At 51.9% G+C, this 20,480-nt stretch overlaps 1 protein-coding gene across 1 annotated transcript; it reads left to right on the forward strand.

Moving 5' to 3' along the window:
• The first annotated feature begins 735 nt into the window (after positions 1-735).
• On the forward strand, positions 736-19,073 carry GALNT15 (polypeptide N-acetylgalactosaminyltransferase 15). Its single transcript, XM_037524718.2, has 10 exons — positions 736-1,788; positions 7,684-7,850; positions 8,337-8,541; positions 10,379-10,546; positions 10,772-10,889; positions 12,128-12,322; positions 14,785-14,916; positions 15,270-15,374; positions 16,467-16,610; positions 17,856-19,073. Exons 1-10 carry the CDS (start codon positions 1,268-1,270, stop codon positions 18,000-18,002), a joined length of 1,902 nt encoding a protein of 633 aa, XP_037380615.1. The 5' UTR covers positions 736-1,267; the 3' UTR covers positions 18,003-19,073.
• The last annotated feature ends 1,407 nt before the right edge of the window (positions 19,074-20,480 follow it).

Here is a 20,480-nt window from a genome sequence, read left to right on the forward strand (position 1 = left end):
CAACCAGCATGGTTGTGGGAGCAGAAGTGGGTTGGTGGGGGCAAGGCTGTCTCAAGACCACCCAAAAGAGGCACGGGTGCGTCACAGGAAGCCGGTGACCTGAGGAGGCCTTCCGTTCGGAGAGCAGGTAGCTGTGGCCGGGCCTCTGCAAGGAAGGTTCTGGAGGCCATTTGGGACTAGGGGCCTTTGAGAGGACACTGGCGTAGACAGGGGACAATGATGATGCTCCATCCCAACCTGGGCCGGTGCTTGGGCACACAGTGGGTGCTCATTAATATATCCTGGCTGAATGAAGGGAGCCCAATGAAGAACCAAGCACTCCCCTGTGCCTTGATGCACCAGCAAGCACACAGTAGGCCTTCGGATGCACTTGTGGGCTAGAGGGGCCTATAAGAGCACCTCTATCTGCTTTGTTCCTTTCCAGAAGGACAACGACAGAGGTCCCCAGGAAAGAGGGGGAGCCCAGGCCAGCTTCCCAGATCCCTGTGGGAGGCTGAGGGTGCAGAGACAGCTGGCTCCTGGCACCTGCGGCACACGGGGCGCTGAAGCCAGGAGGGAATACGCCCTCCCACCTCCTGAGCACAGCTAATTCTCATCCCGGGATGCTCCTGCTTGGGTTTGGTCTTGGCAGTGACGCCGTTTGTTTTCCCTGGAGTTGTGCTCCACGGGTTGTGCAAAGCCTGGGAATAGTGAGGGCATTAGGACCAGGCGCAAGGCTGCGCTTGGCGGCAGTGTCTGGCGAGGACGCGCTGCAGGAGCAGCGTGTGAGAGGAAATGAGGCACTGCTGCCGGCGCACATCTGTAGATCCCGCCTGACCTGAAGCATCCATAGGAAGACACCGTCAGCTCTGCTGGATGAGGACCCCCCAGGCGTCACACAGCCCCGGGCCACTCACCTCGGGGGACGCCAACTGGGGACTGAACACCTGAGCAGAATGGAAGGATTGTTTTTTTCCCAAGGAGAAAAGCGGGGTAAAGAGGAGCCAAACAATTCGGCCTGAAGTCCCTGTGAATGAACTTTCAGGAGGCAATTAAAGAAATCCACTCAGGGGGACCTGGGTCCTGTGCTTTGCTTTTTGTCAGTGGGAGCCTGTCTTACACACACTTGGCAAATGTCAGAGGTGGGAAAGAAGCAGGTTAAGTGGCTGGTGAGAAGCCTGCAGGTGGAGCCAGGAGCCCGGGTTCTGCTGCAAGTGTGAAGGAACCTGCAGCAGGAGAAGGCAAACTTGAACATGACCTGTTGCACTTGGCAAGCTCCCGCGGCGACATGCGCCTAAGGAGACCGTGCAGGCATGGACCGTGCCGACTGCAGTTCCTGCTGCTCCTGCTGATGCTGGGGGGCTTGCTGCTGATGGTGGCCATGCGGCACCCTCCCCCGCACCCCCAGCACCTGCCGCCGGCCCAGGTCATGGAGCACAGCCCGGAAGCTGGGTACCGCCTGGACTTCGGGGAATCCCAGGAGTGGGTACTGGAGGATGACCAAGAGTACAGCCCCCTGGAGGACCTGCCGCCCTTCATCTCGCTGCGGGAGGATCAGCTCCTGGTGGTCGTGCCCCACCCCAGGGCCAGAAGGAACCAGAGCCAGGGCCGGAGAGGTGGCAGCTACCGGCTCATCCAGCAGCCCAGCAGGAGGCTGGACGAGGAGGCTCCAGAGAGGGACTGGGGGGCTGAGGAGGATGACTACCGGGACGTGTCTGAAGAAGAGGAGCTGAGCCCGCTCAGACTCGAGCAGGCGCTCAGCGCCCGCATCCCTCTGCAGAGGGCGCTGCCGGAGGTACGGCATCCGCTGTAAGTAGGGCCCTCGGCCCCCCCCATCCCATACTGGGGTGTGATCCGCACAGGGGAGTGCAGACTTTCTGCTTTCACTGTTCTTAGGGTAGCGCCTCCAAAGCTTCGCTCCAGCACCTTTTGCAGCTGCAGCGGCAGCATCACCTGGGAACTTGTTGAGAATGTGGAGTCTCAGACCCCAGGGCAGAGCCCGGGGTCAGAAGCCCTGGGTGGGATCCAGGGGCCTGTGGTTAACTAGCCCCTTTCGCAGAGTCAGAAAAGGAGGGGCTCCTAACTTCTCCCCTCCCTTTCCCATCCTGTGGTTCTTGTCCTGTCTCTGGGTTATTGGGTCAAACAGTTTTATCTATAAACACAAGGGGATTGGAACAGGTGGTCTCCAAGGGATTTCCCGATCTAACACTGAGGCCAGTACAGCTTGATATGAAGATTGTTAGTGGGGTTTTTTTTTTGGGGGGGGGGGGCGCGGTTGGGGGAGGGGTTCAAAATACCACTCAGCTAACATGTATGCGGCTCTGGCTTTAAGGGCTTTTCCGGCATTAACTCATTAAGTTCTTACAACTGTAGGATGGGTGTTCGTATTACCGTCATGCCTATTTTATCAGTATGAAGATAAGGCACAGAGAGGCCAAGTGACTTCCTTGAAGTCACACAGCTAATAGGTGCCAAGCAGGGATTTGAATCCAGGCAGAAGCTTCAGTCTACCTGAGCTACCACTTCAGTCTGCCTGTGCCACCCACCTTAGTCCCTTAGACCAAGGGGACAGTTCCAGTTCTCAGCTCCAGTTCCAGTTCTGAGCTGATGTGACCAAGCTGGCTGGTGGCTTGACCTCTGGCAAGCAAGCTAAACAACAGGGGTACATGAGACTGTGCCCAGGGAGATGCTAGCCAACCATGGACACCCCTACATTCCTCCCCTGCCAGTGCCCTGGCTGACCCGTGATTTAATAATAAATGAGTTCATGCCAGAGGAGGGACCTGCTTGCCCGCATCCAGGGGCCATTGGCGCTGGTTCATTTGGCTGACCTGGTTTCCTTCCACACAAGCCTCTGCTCTTCACAGAGCACAGAGCTCTTGGGAAGAAAACACACCCTCTAACTTGCCAGGTGAGAAGATTCCTGTAGAGTTGGGAGCTCCCAGGCCAAACTCCCAGGATTGCTGATGGGTTCCCGTGAGCCTGGCTACTCAGCAGCTCACGCTCAGGGTCCCACAAATGCAGGCGCGTGCCCGAGATGGTGTGCCCGCAAGCCTCACTCCCGCGCCAGCCCCGACCCTGCTCAGGCTCCTGGTCTTGGCTTAGAAAGCTCTTCTCAGGAAACTCCCAGGTCCACCTGCTGTAGTCTGTGACCTCTGGGATCTTAATTCTTCTCACTCATTACAACCAAAGATAAGTGGCCATTGACTCCTCGGTTTGTTCCGTGCCTGCTGCCTCTGGCATTCCGGCACAGCACACATTAAAGAAATAATTGCTGAGTAAGCAAACAAAAAGTTTTCAGATTCTTTTGATCCATTTTTCCTGGATCTAGAGCAAGCATGAGGATCCTTATTCTACGAAAAAGAGAGATTGTCTCAAACAAGAGGTGTGTGTGGCATGTGTCTGCATTGTGCAAGCATGCTGCGCAGATGTCCGTGTGGGTACTTGTGTGTTTGTGTGTGCATTGTGTGGCCGTGTGTCTTAAACAGAGGTGCATATGCGTGCATTGCATGTGGCACGGGTGTACAGTGTTCTATGGTGCCTCGTACCTGGGAATGTAGTGGGGTGATGTGCACAGGTGTGAGCTGTGTGACGTATTGTCTTATGTGCATGTGTGTTGTGGGTGCTGCATGTGTGTGCAGGCATGTATTGTGTTGTGCGTGTAGTGTAGCGATCATATACACTGTGCATATGTGTGTTACAGTGTGTGCCTGTGTATTGTGCTGTGGCTGTGCTGTATGTGATGTGCTTGTGTGTGTGCTGTGTGAGGACATTTTTATGTGTGTTACAAAAGTACTATGTGAGTTGTGCAGGTATGCTGTGTTGTGCGGGTGGTGTGAAGTACACAGGTGTCTGTGTATGTTGTGTATATTGGGCATGTGGTGTGGTTAGCACATGGACTGTGCACATACAGACTTGTGGGTTGTGATGTACTGCTTGTTTGTGCTTGCATTTCTGTGTGTAAGGGGGGTACAGTGTGTGTGTGTGTGTGTGTGTGTGTACCACTCCAGAGGTTGCCTCTCCAAAACAGTCAGCCAGGGAACCAAGTCGTCTCAGTTTGCTTGGTACTGTCTTGATTTTAGCAGTAAAGATCTCCAGGATGGGGGGACTCTACCCTCAGTCCCTACAGACCCCACCCACAACCTGATACGGCTCACATGACCACCACCTGCTCTGTCCTGAGGCGTGCAGCGCCCTCTCCTGGCCTTATCCAGTCCTTGCATCCTGTGCACTCAGCCTTGGCCCCCAGATTCTCCCTCCCATCCCGCTGCAGTTGCTGGTGATTCCCCTGCCCTGACACCTCTCCACGACACACAAGGGAGTCTCTCCAAAGCGAGGAAGGGGCCTCTGCCTTCTGTGCTCCAGATGGTGCAGTAATCCCCCCAGATTCCTAAATCAGAGAAGCCAGCTGGCCCCAACTCCTGCAGCAACACCCCCAAACCTGCCCCAACTGTTGCTTGTTCCCCGTCCTAGTCACATACCTTTTCTGATTACTTCTAGAGCCATAGCTGAAGGTCATTTTGAAAAGGGAACATGCCAGGAAAATTACTAATAATGCGAGCCCAGAATGGAAAAACACCGATGTAGAAGAGTCAAAGAGCAGTCTCTGAAAAGCCAACATTTATTGAGCACTTACTGTGTGCTGGGAACTCTGTTGAGTGGCTTTCCTTCACTTATTCTTCATGCCAACCCCATGAGGTAAATAGTATTAGCACCTTCATTTGATGGATGAGAAAATGGAGGCACACAAAGGGGAAGGACCAGGTGATCTGACCAGGTGCATCTGACACCAAAGTCCTGCTAGAGCATGCTGCACTAAGCACCACCCCCCTCACCGGCTTACTGGAGGGGGCTGTGGGCAAGCCACATGGGCTGGAAGCATTTCAAGTCCTTCCCTCTATAAAATGGGGAGAGCACACATGGGTTGACAGGGGATGTTCATCCCAGCATTCTTGGGGACCAAGGAATTGGCCACCTGCCCATCTTATCACAGGGCCTGGGGGAGCCGGTGCAACCAGAGATGCTCTGCAGAGGTCAGAGCAACAGCCAGTGCACAGGACCCCAGGAGGTGCACCTCCAAGGACCCCCAAGGGAAGACAGTGAGACTCAGGAGGTCTGTGGGAGATTCAGGAGACTTGATAACGCGAGAACATGCATTATAACACCATGTACGTGTCAGGCACAGCCTTGGAGCCACGTGTTCACACACTGCATTAATTTCACTGCTAGAAGTCTGAATCTGTCCTTCACCACACTACTGTCCCCCTTATCCAATATGTGCCCTCCCCCCTAACTCCCCGCCGTGGCCCCTACCTTCCGGTAACCTCTAATTGGTCTTCTAGGCCACAAGCTTATTTTTGTTGTATTTAGTTCACTGTTTGTTTTCTCTCCATAACATGAGTGACATACAGTGTTTACCTTTTTTTGTCTGGCTTGTTTCACTGAGCACAGCTCCCTCTCGGCCCACGCATGGAGCTCCTGGATGGCCAGGTGTGTCGTCCTTCCCTTCAGGAACAAATATTTATTTAGCAAGCATTAAAGATGAGCAGGTGGATCCCCGACCCCGAGCAGTTTGGGGTGCACTGGGGGTGTCGACAGGCAGCAGACAGTTACACTGGTGGGCTCTGGACTGAGCTATGGAGACCCACCCGGGCTCTGCTGATTGGGTAGGAGCTGGAGCTCAGAACCCCAGAACAGGTGTCGAGACTGCAGCAGAAGCGTTCTACTCTGGCCAGGCCGGGTTGGTGGGGGGGAGCCTGTGCCGCAGCCAGGCCATCTGTGCAGCGTGTGACTCACTCTTCAGTCACAGTCCAAGTGTGTTTTCCAAGTTCATGGGGGATCCCAAGGCCGCATGACGAGAGGGCGTGAGCTGTGTGTAAACACAGCCCGGGGCTCCCTGATCTGGGAGTGGGAAGTGGGAAGGCTGGTACCCACGGAGCTGCTCTCTCGGGCCAAGATGGCCCCTTGGACTCCAGGCAGCCCTACTGGGCTGGGGAAAGGCATCAGCCTCCCTGGATGGACTAATTAGGGGGGATAAGTAGCAGAGCCAGGATTCAAAGTCAGGCTGATTGATTCTAAAGTCCGTGGTTTTTTGTATCCCCACCCCCTGCTGCCACTCTGGAGAGAGGCAAGTGCGGTGGGAGTGGCTTTCAGACACGTGTCTGCCGTCTGTGAGCGAGAGTGAAACAGTCGCTGGCTAACTGGTGGAAGGACAAAGCAATTCACAGTGAAAAGGTGCACTTAGGCATCTCCACCACTCCCTGGCCCCTCTGGGACACAGCTTCACCACATGCCCAGGCCTCAACAGGAATTGTAGGGAGAAGCTACACCACCAGGTGCATCTTGGAAAGAATCTGAGGTGTGGAGACCCCCTTGTGTGGGCCCCTCGCCTCTTGCTCTCCAGTTTGTCTACCACTTATTTTATTCCCTCAAAAGATGTGAAGACCCAACATCAAATAAAAAAAAATTGCAATTAGTATCACATGAAGCCAAGAGAAGGGGAATATCTTTCAGAATATCTTTCCTTCAGCCCCTGGTACATACCAGTCCCCACCCACCTCCAGGCCTTCGTAAGAGGCTGTGATGCCTTATTAGGATTCTTGTAGGCACAGCGACGCTCAGCTAATCCGCCACTTGGGGACACTCTGTCTGAGGCGTGTCCTGAGGCCAGGCCAGCTTGGTCGTCATCACAGACGCCTGCAGTGTTGGAGATCTGGGGTTGAGAAGACCCCTGTTCAATGAGAAATGCCCCTCCGAGGAGGGACATGGTTTTAACAGCTACAGCCTAGGACACACTTTGGAAATGCCTTTGTGAATGATTGTGAACCGCACACGGTTCCACATATCTGGCCATTGCTATAATTCATCCGCTGAAGACGCTCTCAGAACTCTCCAACCCCCAACATGAGGCACACACAGAACACGCTGTTCACCTGGGAAGGAAGGGGGAGCCAGACGGAGGGAGTGGTAATGCCCTGCACCCGGTGCGCAGCCTGAAACCACGAAGCAGACAGGACCTGTAGGCTTTGAAGACACAATAGCCCAGGCTGCCACTTCCTGACAGTGTGGCCTTTGGTCAGTCCGGCCTCCTCTCCGAGCCTCAATTGCCTTATCTGCAAAATGGGGGGAAAGCAGGCCAGCCCACAGACTGGGTCTCGTGCCAACATGGAGTCACAGGTGTCAGGGACCAGCCCAGGGTCTGGCACGTTGTCATCACAATGCTCGGCTCTTGTCCCATCTTCAGTAACAACAGTAAAGCTTACCTAGCACAGGCGCCGTGGTGGGTGCAGGGATACAGAAACAGCACCCCTGGTCCCAAAGGGATGACGGTTCCCTACATAGGACACGAACTATGCCCCTCGCCCCGCACTCTTCTCATGGCAGCTCTGTGAGGTTGGCCACGTGGTCATTCTCCCCACCTCACAGCTCAGCCCAGCCTATCGTGAGAACATCTGCCGTGAGAGAGGCAGGGGCTATGGAACGTGAAGAAGCTCTGAGGCCTGAGGATGGGGACACAGTGGATGGACTCTGGGGGCATGACACAGGCTCTCTGTGCCTGGAAAGCTTAAGAAACCACAGGGGAGCTGTTGGGGGAGAGCCACCTGGTGGGAGCAGCCCCCACCCCAGGGTCCAGACAGTGGGTGACAGGACGGGGAATGTTTCTTGGGCCTTCTCTTCCCCACGGGGTTCCTGCTTCTCCTGCAGGTGTCTGCAGCAGCGGCCCGGGGACAGCCTGCCTACGGCCAGCGTCATCCTCTGTTTCCACGACGAGGCCTGGTCCACCCTCCTGAGGACCGTGCACAGCGTCCTGGACACTGCTCCCAGGGCCTTCCTGAAGGAGATCATCCTCGTGGACGACCTCAGCGAACAAGGTGGCTGCAGCTCCCCCAGGATCCCTGGGGTGGGCTGATCTGAGGGAGAGGAGGTTTCCAGGCCGAGACCGGGACCTGCTTTAGGCAAGTTTCCCAGGAGGCGAGCTCCTGGGGACCACGCAGGAGCAGGTAGCTCACCAGTGACGAGCCCGGGAGGAGTCTGTCAGGAAGCCTGGGAAGGGGACAGCGGGGTGATGGGTCTAACAGTGTCTGCCTTGATCTCGCTGCTGCTTTAGAGAAAGTCAGCAAGTTCTCTCCACCCTGGCTCATGACACCACCGCTCCTAGTTTTTACTGGAGAGAATCTGGGCCCATTCCAAACAGAGAGGAACTTCCATCTTAGCCACAGACACACCACAATATTGTATGGGTTCCCGGGCCCCTTGTACTCAGCAATGCGCCCAAGAGCGAGCTGTGACTATGAACTCGTGGTGGTCTTCACTGGGTGGCCTCTGTGTCTACACTGACCATCCCCCGTCCATTCCAGGACAACTCAAGTCTGCTCTCAGCGAATACGTGGCCAGGCTGGAGGGGGTGAAGCTGCTGAGGAGCAACAAGAGGCTGGGCGCCGTCAGGGCCCGGATGCTGGGGGCCACCAGGGCCACCGGGGACGTGCTGGTCTTCATGGACTCGCACTGCGAGTGCCACCCGGGCTGGCTGGAGCCCCTCCTCAGCAGGATAGCTGGTGACAGGTAACTCACCCCGGGGGGCCTGGAGCAAGAGATGGGCGTAGGAAAAACGCTCCATGGCCTTAGCCATTCGTCACTCATGTTCCCACCACTCAAGAGTGGTTCTTTGGGTTTTTGGAAGGGAGGTCAGAGGTCTTCCAGTCCATCTTCTTTGTTTTATAGACACAGAAACTCCGAGCTAGCAGGCAGCTCCTGTTAAGTTACAAATACCCTAAGGGAGGGTAACCCCTTACCAGCGTTATCACTATCTGTGCGGATGCTGAATACAATGCCCTCTCTGGCCCTGGTACGGTTACTAAGATGGCACACATTTCATGGGATTCTTCAGAACTCAGCCACCTGGCTTCTAGGCTCGACTATGAAATTCCACAAAATACTTTTCCTATAGCCAACGCCATGCCATCTGCTCAGTTCATTCCACAGTCGGTGGAGACCTGGGAGAGGGAGTGGGTGTCCTCTTTTCTTCCTCGCTTTCACTTTTCTGAAAAGGTCAGAAAAGGTCAGTGCAACACGTCCCAAAACAGTGGCCTCCAGGACGTGTTTCCCCCTTTCCTTCCAGAGGCAATGAGGTGAAAGGGGCAGGAAAAGTATATCAAGACCCTTGCTCTAAATATTAACCCAGGATTGCTCATGCCAGCATCAGTCACTTAAGGTCACAGATTAAAGCAGATAATTGAATCCCAGAGCCAGGCAGGCCCTCTCCATGCAGCCTGGCTCTGTGCCAGTCCTACCCTCTTCTGAGATGCATGAAGCAGAGATGCAAATGGACGGGAATGGAGACACAGCATGGCTGGCAGCTCCCCCTCCAGGTACCTCACTTCTCGGGGACCTTCCCGCCACCTGATCCACTCAGGCCTGATCCATTCCATGGCACAGATCTTAGAATAGTCATGAGAGATCAGAAAAATAATGTGATAGCAATACTGGCTAAATGGAGAGCAGCTACATTTGAGTGGTTATCTGTTTTGCTAAAAGGTGAGGTTTCCAAGGTGAGATTTCCTACACGTCTCTGAGGTCACATCCCAGCTGCACCAAATAAAAGAAGGTCAGGGGCCTCCCTGGTGGCACAGGGGTTAAAGACAGCGCTACCAAGCTATGGCCAGCCACTGCATCATAAGTTCGATCCCCAGCCGGCCAGGGAGCTGACCCACATGGCCCAGCAGACCTCTCCTCTCGCCCGCTGCTCCCCTCAGCAATGTACTTCAGTCAATCTCCCTGTTCTGCTCCCCACTCTGTCTCTGGTGAATCCTCTCACCCCCCGCACCTCTGGTCTACACCCCAGTTCTTATATGCATAAATAAATAAATCTTAAAAAAAAAAAAAGGCAGGCGGGCTGGTAGACACCAAGTGCATACACAAGCCAGGGTCACTTCTGGGGCTTGGCAATCCTGATTTGTCAAGCCAATCCAATTTCATGATAGAGGGAAGAACAAGTACTGGATGCTACAGCAGGGTTGAGACCCCCTAAATTGGTACATTACAATTTTTAAGATGAAGTTAATTTTAATAATGTGTTTAGCAAACCCCAGTAAGTCCAAAATATTATCATGTCAACCTATAATCAATATAAAAATGACTGAGATTTTTCTGTATTTCTGTCGTCTAAGCCTTCTTAATGCAGCACATCTCAGTGAGCTCAGACCTGATCCATTCCATGGCACAGGTTTTAGAAGTGATAGTCATGAGAAGTCAGAAAAAATCACTCACACGGCAGACTATACCTGTAGGGGCTGATAACGCCATGTGGCTGTCCTATCAGGCAGTGCCTGTATGGATTTCGTCTCTACCCCCCAACAGGTGAATGGTGGGTCTCCCTTGTTGATTCCACAATTCTCTCCAGGAGCCGGGTGGTGTCTCCAGTCATAGATGTGATTGACTGGAAGACTTTCCGGTATGAGCCCTCCACGGACCTGCAGCGCGGGGTACTAGACTGGAAGTTGGACTTCCACTGGGAGCCTTTGCCAGAGCGTGAGAGGAAAGGCCTGCGGTCCCCCACTAGCCCCATCAGGTGAGACCCCATCACGAACCAGCTTTTCCTTTGCTCCCTCTGAATAGACCATGTGGACAGCCCAGGCTCCATCATGGATCCACTGGTTTCCTAGCAAGTTACAGAATCTGTACCTCAGTTTCCTCATTAGTAAGTTGGGGATAACAATACTCTTCCCCACATGCCTCAACCCCCCCAAAAAGTACTCCCCTTATAGGCTGGTTCTGAAGTGTCTCCTCTCTCCAGGAGCCCCGTGGTGCCTGGCGGGGTAGTGGCCATTGACCGGCATTACTTCCAAAACACAGGAGCGTATGACCCGCTCATGTCACTACAGGGTGCAGAAAACCTGGAGCTGTCTCTCAAGGTATGTCCTGGACCAAGGGGGGACCCAGTGGGCTCTGCAGCTGGGAGGCAGCTAGTCCTTCAGGACTCACACGATAAAGTCATCACATGAGGGATTCAGACCTCCCATCCCTTTTCTCCCCTTCCCTGTGGCCCACCTTGATGGCACCCCCAGCCTCCCTCCTGGGCTTGACTATCAAGTGCACAGGAAAAGGCAGGTTTTCACTCCCATGAAACTTAGAGCAGAAGTTCTGGTACATTCACAGTTCACAGCACCCTTAGCATCTCAGCCATTTTTCATAGTACCCACTGGCCAGATCCAACACTAAGTGCTTCTGTGTATTGCCTGGTTTGGGCCAGACAACTGACACACTTGTCCTGACAGCTCAGCTTATTGGACAGCACGCAACTTCTCAAACTGGGTCAGCGCGGACATTACCCTCGGTGCTTGTTGCTTTTAGTATGATACTTGCCTCGTCATTGCAGCAAGCTTGGAAAACCCAGCCCCACAGAGACATTCATGATCAGAAGTACAGGGATCAGATGCTGAAACCGTGAATTACCCTGAGCATGTAGTTGGCAAGGTGTCACTGTTTCTCTTGAACATTTAAATTATCTGGGCCCCTGGGGCACCCTGGCATACTCTTTGGGAATCTCAGTCTCGTGTGTTTCCCGTCACAGGCTGCTTATCCTCGGAATATTTCTAGTTTCGTCTTTATTCCTTAAGTGTGGGGTGAAAGGGCTCCTGTCAAATGAATTTTGGGTATTTGGGAGTAGGTGGAAGAGTCAGGGAAGCTGGGAGGCCCCTCCTGCAGCAGTGAAGGGGAGGCTTAGGGAACCCTTGCTTTGCTATCTACACAAAGAGCTTCCGGTGCCTCTGCAGCAGGAGACTTCTTGAGCTTTTGAAATTCTCTGACCCGCTCCCCCCCCCGCCCCCCCCCCCCCCCCCCGCCCCTTTTTCCCTGAGGAAGCCGCTTAAAGACAATAGGGGTGCAGACCCACATGGCCATGTTTCTAGATGCGCTCAATCTGTGCATGTGTTGGGGGACACATTGGGGTATGGATGGTGTGACCCCCTCACCCTCCTGGTTCTATCCCAGGACATCCCTTGTCTCTCCCCTGCCCAGAACCCCAGCCCTAGAAATTCTGCTTCACCTGGAGACGCTACTTCCCTCTCCCCTCTGTGCTCACATCTGCGGTGCAGTGCTGCCCAAGCTCTGGGAGTGGAGGCAGAGGAACTCACTGTCCCCCTCATCGCAGGCCTGGCTCTGTGGTGGCTCAGTGGAAATCCTCCCCTGCTCACGCGTGGGGCATCTCTACCGCAGTCAGGACACCCCCTCCACCCTTGACCAGGAGGCCGCCCTGCAGAACAAGGTTCGCCTTGCTGAGACCTGGCTGGGCTCCTTCAAAGACACCTTCTACAGGCACAGCCCGGAGGCCTTCTCCCTGAGCAAGGTAAGGGGAGAGCACTGCCGGCCTTCCGTGCGCCCCATGGGCCACCAGCTGGAGTCTGGCCTTGCCTCCCACCTGAGGGGAAAATAGAAGCTTCTAGCTCCAGTGTCCCGTGAGTTTCCCCCCTCAAATGGCTCCTCTACCTGACAGTTTGTCTTCTGTCTGTCCCAGCATCTCCACGGACACATGACCAGTCCGGGGGGTGTCTGTGGGGTGACATCTATGGGGTGTGATCCTTCATTGTGGGGCGGGAGCCGCAGGTCTGTGAGGCCCTTCATCCCAGGTCAGGCATTCCAGGTTGTGAAATGACCTAAGACTTGAGACAAATACAGGTATAAAAATAAACATAAAGGATTCCAAAAAAGCCTCAGGGAAATGAAAATTTAAAACAGCTCGTCAAATGTCCTCAAAGGGTGGATTTTCAACAGATCAGCTGATACTCAGCTCAGTCCTTACAGAGCAGAACACACTTGTGACCTCAGGTGAGTCAGGCGCAGGTTAGTGCAGGGAGGGGGGCCCACAGCAAGGTTTCCAGGCCCCATGACAGCCCTAGGGCAGCTCATAACCCCTCACAGCCACTCTGCTGTGGGAGCGGTCTCACCGCAGGACTGAGCCTCTTAACTGAGCCCCTACCTGTGCCATGAAGGGGGCTTTGCCCTGAGTGCAGGGACAGTCTGGCAGGAATTCCCCAGTGGAGGAACCCCAGTGTCTTCTTTGCCCTCCTCCCCACCCCCAGTCCTCAGGGATTTGCCACCTGCTTCTTGATTTTCTAGTCAAATTTCCAGAAACTCCACCCACTCGGGGTGAGGTCTCAGAAGCTAGATGGCCCAGTTCCCTTAGTGGGAACACCCTCCAGGGCCTTCGAGACTGGGGCTCCCAGAACAAGTCCCACAGAGCCTCAGGGCCCTACAGTAAGTCCTGAGGCCTGAACCAGCCCTGGGCCTTACTCCCACGGTGGCACAGGGCGGCACCAACTCCCTTAGTCACTCCAAGTTGGGCTCTGAAATGAAAGGAAAATTCTCACCAGAGCACGACCAACGCAGCCGGCACCTTTGTTCTTTAGTCTCCTCCTCCATCCCTGGGAAGTGGACGGATGTGGTCAGCTCCAGACACCACTCTGGAAGCTGGAGTGTCTAACAGGGGAGCCGTGGACTCCCAGAATAAGACAGTGGGCTTCCATGTTGGCTTTTTGGTTGCATGGTCGTGAAAGTTCCTCAACAAGCCAGTGCCTCTGCGTCCACACGTGATAACCTTCCTTGTGGGGAGGTTTAAACGAGTAGCTCTAGTTTTTTTAATTCACTAGTGGGTGGATTAAACTAGTGGCTCTAATTGAATTAGAAGCTGACAGAAGAATGCCTGGTGCAGAAAGTGCCCTGGTGGGTACCCCCATCATCATGACTCTCTGCTGCGGGCACCACTCAGACAAGAAAGGGAGGGTTGGGGAATCCTTGAGGGCAGGACTTGATCCATTCAGCGCAGGAGGGGCAATGAAGGTCTAGAATTCAGAAGAACCATTTTTAATCTCTTGGCTTTCTTTTGGCCAACACATCTCTTTTTGTCTCTTGGGTTGTCAGGTTGGAATTTGCTCTTTGCTTTTGGAGGACATTTGTTCCAGGCTGAGAGAGGCAGCATTTAAAGGAGCTCTTAGAGCAGAGCTAAATGCAGCCTGAGTTCCCGGGCACCTGAGGAAGCTCCGCCAGGCGAGCACCCATAACGGGGGTGTGGGCTGAAGCCAGCCTGAAAGCAGCATGTGAATTATTTATGGAGCTTCAGCCTCCTCACTGCCATTGTCTGCGCGCCTCCAAGTGCCTGGGCGGCTGCTGGGCGCCGCGCCATGGCAGAAGCTGGGAAATGGCGACTGGCTGTTCATGGGCCCCACTGGTCTGCTTTTGTGCAAAGTCTGTTTACTCGTCCATTTGCTGACTGGGAAACTTTTTAAGTACTTGTTTGTGTTCATCCAAACCTTTTATTCTATTAAATAGAAAACGGAGGCCCCATGAGGGAGTGAGTTGCAAAAGAAAAGTAAGGACATGACTAGAATTGACATGACTAGAATTGGTCCTACCTGCTGGTTCATGTTCCTGCCCCCCCGCCCCCCGCCCCCATACACTAGTCCTTAAATGCAGCCCCTTCCAGGAACAGCCCCGTCCCATTTTGCTGACTTCCGTATAGGTCACCCTAGCACAGATAGTGTGATCTTCAGGGCCAGATGGGGTGGTAAGGGAGTGACATCACCTGTCGGGCTGCTGGGCACACACCTCTCTGGTCCAGGCCTCTTCTCCCAACACATGACCTCCCCGCCCCCGCCTTACCCCACCCCTGTCTGCAGCCCTGAGAACTGTGGTCCCCTTATTCTGTCCTGATCCTTCAGCTCCAGCAGCCTCGATCCCCCCACTGGCGTGAGGCACGAGGAGTCTGCTGCCGAGCAGTCTTCCTCCAGGGCACTGCGTCTGTCTTCTTCCCAGGCGGAGCAGCCAGACTGCACAGAGCGCCAGCAGCTGCAAAGGAGACTGGGTTGCCGGACATTCCACTGGTTTCTGGCCCACATCTACCCTGAGCTGTACCCATCTGAACGCAGGCCCAGGTTCTCTGGAAAGGCAAGGCGCGGCCCAGGGAGGCGGGGGAGGGTGGGCGGCCTCCCAAGATAGGCACTGCAGGTTCGGATGTTCTTCTGTGACCTTGACCCTCCCGCCCAAGCTCAGCAGGGCCTCAGAGGCTTCCATGCCTGCCCTGAAGGAGGCGCTGTGTTGCCCATGACAGGACAAGAGCTTCCTGGCTCCTGCAAGAGGCTTCTTAGGACCGTTGGCTTCAGCTTAAGTGTATTCATTTTGTGAGCCTGAACCTGGCCCCTTGGCGCCACTCCAGAGAGGGAAGGAGAAGACCAGGACCTGGCAGAGGGAGCCCCAGGGTGGAAAGCGGGACTCACTCTGGTGTGCACCTCCATTTTCAGCTCCACAATACTGGACTCGGCTTCTGTGCTGACTGCCGGGCAGACAGGGAGCTCCTGGGCTGCGCTGTGGTGCTGGCTCCGTGCAGTGACAGCCGGTGGCAGCAGGTAGGTGCTCAGCACTCTCAGGGTCTTTACAGTGATGCTTCCCTCTGGTGGCCTCTCCTTTCAGTGACTGCCTGTCCCTTGACAGCCTGAGATCCCCACTGGATGACCTCCCTACTGTGCCCGCCCAGCCCCATGACAGGCACAGACCCAGACCATCGGCAGAGAATGCGCATCTTAGTGCCAGGGAAATGGCGCGGCTCCTCAGTCAATGCTTTCATCTGACAGATGGGGAAACTGAGCTTAGAGAGTGGCTAGCCCAGGGGGTGCAACTCTGATGTCTCAGGGATCAGGCAGTTGAGGGAAATGAGTCCCGGGAGGAGAGAGCTGTGACAGAAGCTGATGCACCATCTCAAAGGTTAGCTGCATTGACACCTGAATATTTTTTTTCTCTTATGGGAAAGTAGATCTTGTATTAGACCACCCAAAATTTTAAAAGACCCTGGAAACTCAAAGTGCATGGAAAAGCTCCCCGTTTAAATTTAAAGACTATAATCGGAGGTCAAGGAAAATCTGTGCTCAGACACCATTTTTGAAGCATCTGGACCAGCTGATAGGTTCCTCAAGTGGAGGCTGCAGGCACAGAAGCACTGAGGAGGCTAGGGGACCCCACAATGGTGTTCCACTTGCAGTGTTCCCCAAACCTGATTAATGATTGTACTCTTCAGACTTAAGTTCTCTGATGCTGAAGGAATCCTGCCTGGGTATTTTATGGGGATCTACAGGAGCCAACACTTTATCCCAGGATGGGCACTTCAGGGTCCCACAGAAGCCTGGTGTGTGCGTGTGTGTGTATTTCACTGTGTGCCTGTATTTACTTGTTTCTCTGTGTGTGTGTGTTTGTGTGTGTATGTATGTCTGTGTGTTGGTATGAATGTCTACGTATGTCTAGTGTGTGTCTGTGTGTCTGTATATGTGTGTGGGGTGTGTGTGTGTGTGTGTGGTGGGGAGAGAGGCGGAATTTGGAGCAGACAGGCCTGATGGCCTCAGGTGACCATCTGTTCCACTTGCCAGAGGACGACTCACACACAGTTGGAGTCATTGGCTCCAGTTTCCAAGCACTGGCCTCATTCGGAATGTCTCCCTCTGCTGCAGCATCTGGAGCACACCGGCAGGAAGGAGATCCACTTTGGTGGCATGCAGCACCTATGCTTCGATGTCCAACAAGAGCAGGTGATTCTTCAGAACTGCACCAAGGAAGGCCCTGCCATCCATCAGCAGCACTGGGACTTTCAGGGGGTAAGCATTTGGCGCTGCATCCTAGGCTCTTCCAAGAGGTCAGGTACATTGTACAAGTACATTCCAAGGACACTGCACTAAGCCAAATAAGCCAGTCCTGTGCCTCTGTTGTTGAAACAAGCGTCTCGGCACGAAGGCATCAGGGAGTGGTTACAACCAACCCAGCAGCAAAATGGGGTCATCGACATCTGAAAAGTAGTATTTGGCACTTCTCTGTAAAGCTCTTACCTTGAGAGTGGCAGAGAGCGAAGACAGTCTCGTTTTGAAGTTTAGTAGCTCAGGTTACAAGCAGCACCACGGAACTTGTTACAAAAGCAGTTGACCACCTTGGTGTGAGGTCTGAGGAGCAATATGAAGGTCCCCTTCATCACCAGTAGAGATTCAGATATGGATAGATATAAATAAGGCTGTTTAACTTGACGTAAAGAAATCAAATTTTTCTTTAGAAGGGGATGGCTAAATTCACTATTAATCTGGTGGGTTTTGACATTGTACTAAGTGGTGGATTTTGAGTAGTAAGCAGGTCTGGTTTTGCAAACTTGCCTGACTGGCCTTCTCTGAATCCTTGAGGAGGGCAGAGATTAAATTCAATCCTTTTGAGGGCTTCCCTGGTGGCGCAGGTGGTTGAGCGCCGCACCGTGAAGCTGTCCGCAGCCTCTGCAGCGCGAGTTCGATCGAGCTGGCCAGGGAGAGATCCACAAGGCGCAGCAGACCTCTCCTGTCTCGCCCGCTGCTCCCCTCAGCAGTGTTTTTCGTTAATCTGCCTGTTCTGTTCCGCGCTGTGTCTCCGGTGAATCCTTTCACCCTCCTGCACATCTGGCCTGTACCCCAGTTCTTGTATAGATAAATAAATCTTTAAAAAAAATCCTTTTGAAAGCAGAAATTTACATCAGTGAGAACACTGAATGCCACCAATACAGTAAAAGGTTGAATATGTTCTATATACTGGCATTCTACCAGCCAGAATTCTCTAAGAAATGGCACAATTACATATCTATAATAAAGATCACTGAATAAATACCCGCCAAGGTTCTGAATGCTACCTAAACTTTTGAGCTACCTAAATTATATTTTATTATATTTTGTATTAACCAAAATACTATTTTTTTACTCAGCCATGTCACATCACCTGTATTATTCTCTTAATAATTAGCACAAATCTTGGGGTATCCTTCTTTGCTGACTTATTGCATGGAACTGAGTTCCTCCCTTCCACCCCACCCCCATTTTCTTCTCTCTTTTCAGAATGGAATGCTTGTCCACATTATTTCTGGGAAATGTATGGAAGCTATTGTGCAGGAAAACAATAAAGATTTGTACTTGCGCCCGTGTGACGGAAAAGCCAGCCAGCTATGGCAGTTTGACCAAGTCAACACTGTGGATGAGCGATGACTGTAGTTATCAGAAGAAAAAGAAGATTTGGGTATCAATGTTCAACCCCAAGGGAATTAAAAGAGCATGAATATTCCACAAAGCGGACGGACACTTCTGCATTTATGCTCCTGGTGATAATAAAGAAGAAAACTCCACAAGTAAATACAGAAAAGTCTTTCCTTCCCACAACTTCTTTTGCTGACTGTTGTTTTTAAATAGGAAAATGGAAAAAAAAAATGGATTCATTGACTTGTTTTCATCATGGACAAGTGATCAAATAGTATAGAAGATGCTTTGTTTCTCTCCGTTTTCTCCACCGAGCACTTAATAATTGCTTCTTATGTCTGACTAAGGAGTGAGGCCTGGGCATTCCCTGGTAGCCCGTCCAGGATACACAAATCCAATCAATCCATTTATTTCTAACGGCCCTACCTTGAGTTGTCTGTGCAACCAACCAGGTCACAGCCTCTGTAAAGAAGGGCTTTAAAGACCTGGCATTCCAAAAACATTGGACAAATACCATGTCCATCAATTGAGTCATATCTCAGAAGAAGGAAAGAAAGCCACTGAAAGAGAAGCAGGGCTAGACAAAAGATAGAAATGAACACTGGCCCAATTCTCCAGCTCAGCCTTGCAGCTGAGTCAATAGACCTGGAATAAGACATTTTCATGTTCATGAGAATTTCCTCAGAACTTTCTACCTCCACTCACCCTGCACTATCCCTTCTCTAGCTTGGTTAAACACAACCAGATTTTAATGTAATGTATTTCTCTCCAGTTGTTGGTGTTGGGAGGGTCTGCTCAGACTGAGCCTTCCCATGGAAAAAAGTAGACACAGTCGAGAAACTCTCTCGAAGCCCTGTTACAGTGTTTGCATTGACTAGATTAGAAATAGCAACCTTTTCAAAGAGGCAAACCTCCCTGAGGGGAAATGTCGTCATGTGAGCCAAAATTTTTATGACAGGAAGCGAAGTTGGTGTAAATGTCCATGAGCACTGACAGGACCATCTCTCTGCAGTATAAGTCTGCCCAGAGGAACTATCCAGGAGTCCCAAATGTGCCCACAGAGGAACTATCCAGGAGTCCCAAATGTGCCCACAGAGGAACTATCCAGGAGTCCCAAATATTCCCACAGGTCGAACATTTCCAACTGTGGGAGAACCCACACCCCAACAAGAGCAGAGTCAAGGCTAGCAGCTCACTCTCCTAGCTGTGACCTGGCCTACCCAGTCCCGGCATGGGAGTTCCTGGGTGCCCATTTCACTCTCCAGGTGATCTACTTCAATATCCTCCCCTCAAAGATGCTGTCTCAGAACACAGTGTGTCTCAAATGAGAAAAACTAGGTAGGAAGTGATGATTTCCAGACTACATTCATCATCAATATGCATTCCTTCCCCTTCTGCATGACAATGGCCTGAGACACACCTCTTCCTCAGAATTCACTCTAGTCTCATTCAAATATGGTAGCCACTGACCACATGTGGCTATTTATGTAATTAGTATTACTAATACTATTGTAAATTCCTTAAAATTAAATAAATTTTAAAACTCAGCTCCTCATTTGAACTAGTCACATTTCAAGTTGTCAGAGGCTACTCAACTGGAGAGCATAGATAGAGAACATTCCATCATTGCCAACAGTTCTATTTGACAACGCTGATGTAGAAAGACTTGTACTGCAGAGAGATTTTAGCCACCATCTTCGTTCAGACCTGTCTATATTTAAAACACATTCCCCTAACATCCTGAGGTTGAGCGGAAACTAAAAATTCTCAGACGGAAACCTTGTAAAGCTTAATAAAAGGTTGAAAAATAAAAATTAAACAAGATTTTTAAAAATGAACTTTATTATTGGCATGATGGGTATTTAAAGTTGCTGGAATAAATTAATATAATTAAATAAAAGGCTGAATTCAATTGTATAAGTTGTGTTTGACAGTAATTAACAAAAGGACCCAGATGGCTTATTGCTTAATTGGTTGAACAAAACAAGAATGTGGTGTTTCTTGCTTCCTTAACCATCCCCATGATTTATTAGTTTATTACAGAAGTGGCTGTCAACCCAATCCCTGGCTGGTATTTACAGACCCTTAATTTAAACAAAACAGATGCCTCCACTTTGTTCTCAAAGAAATCCATCCTTCTCATAGTTTAACCAAGTATTCAAATTCCCTCTCTTTGGCTCAGCTCTGATTTATCCACAATAATCAATTTAAAAGCAGAGAAACATGACAGTTGGAAAATTTGATTCTCAAAAGTTTGATTTTTACTAAAATGTTCAGATTTTAAGACTGGGTTCAAGTTCAACATCATTATTCAGTTTTCCATTGGGAAGGTAGAGAAAATATTTAGTCAACAGGCTAGAGCCCAATAGTCTGCTATGTCACAATAGCAAAAGCAGGTGTCAACCCCGGAGGGACACCAATCTACTCCCTCTTTGGTCTTGATGCTATGGATCCCAACAGCCAACTCAGTATTCCAACTTTCACAGACAT

The sequence above is a fragment of the Talpa occidentalis genome, unplaced genomic scaffold, assembly GCF_014898055.3.
Source record: "Talpa occidentalis isolate TD23 unplaced genomic scaffold, MPIMG_talOcc4v2.1 talOcc4.10, whole genome shotgun sequence".
NCBI lineage: Eukaryota > Metazoa > Chordata > Mammalia > Eulipotyphla > Talpidae > Talpa > Talpa occidentalis.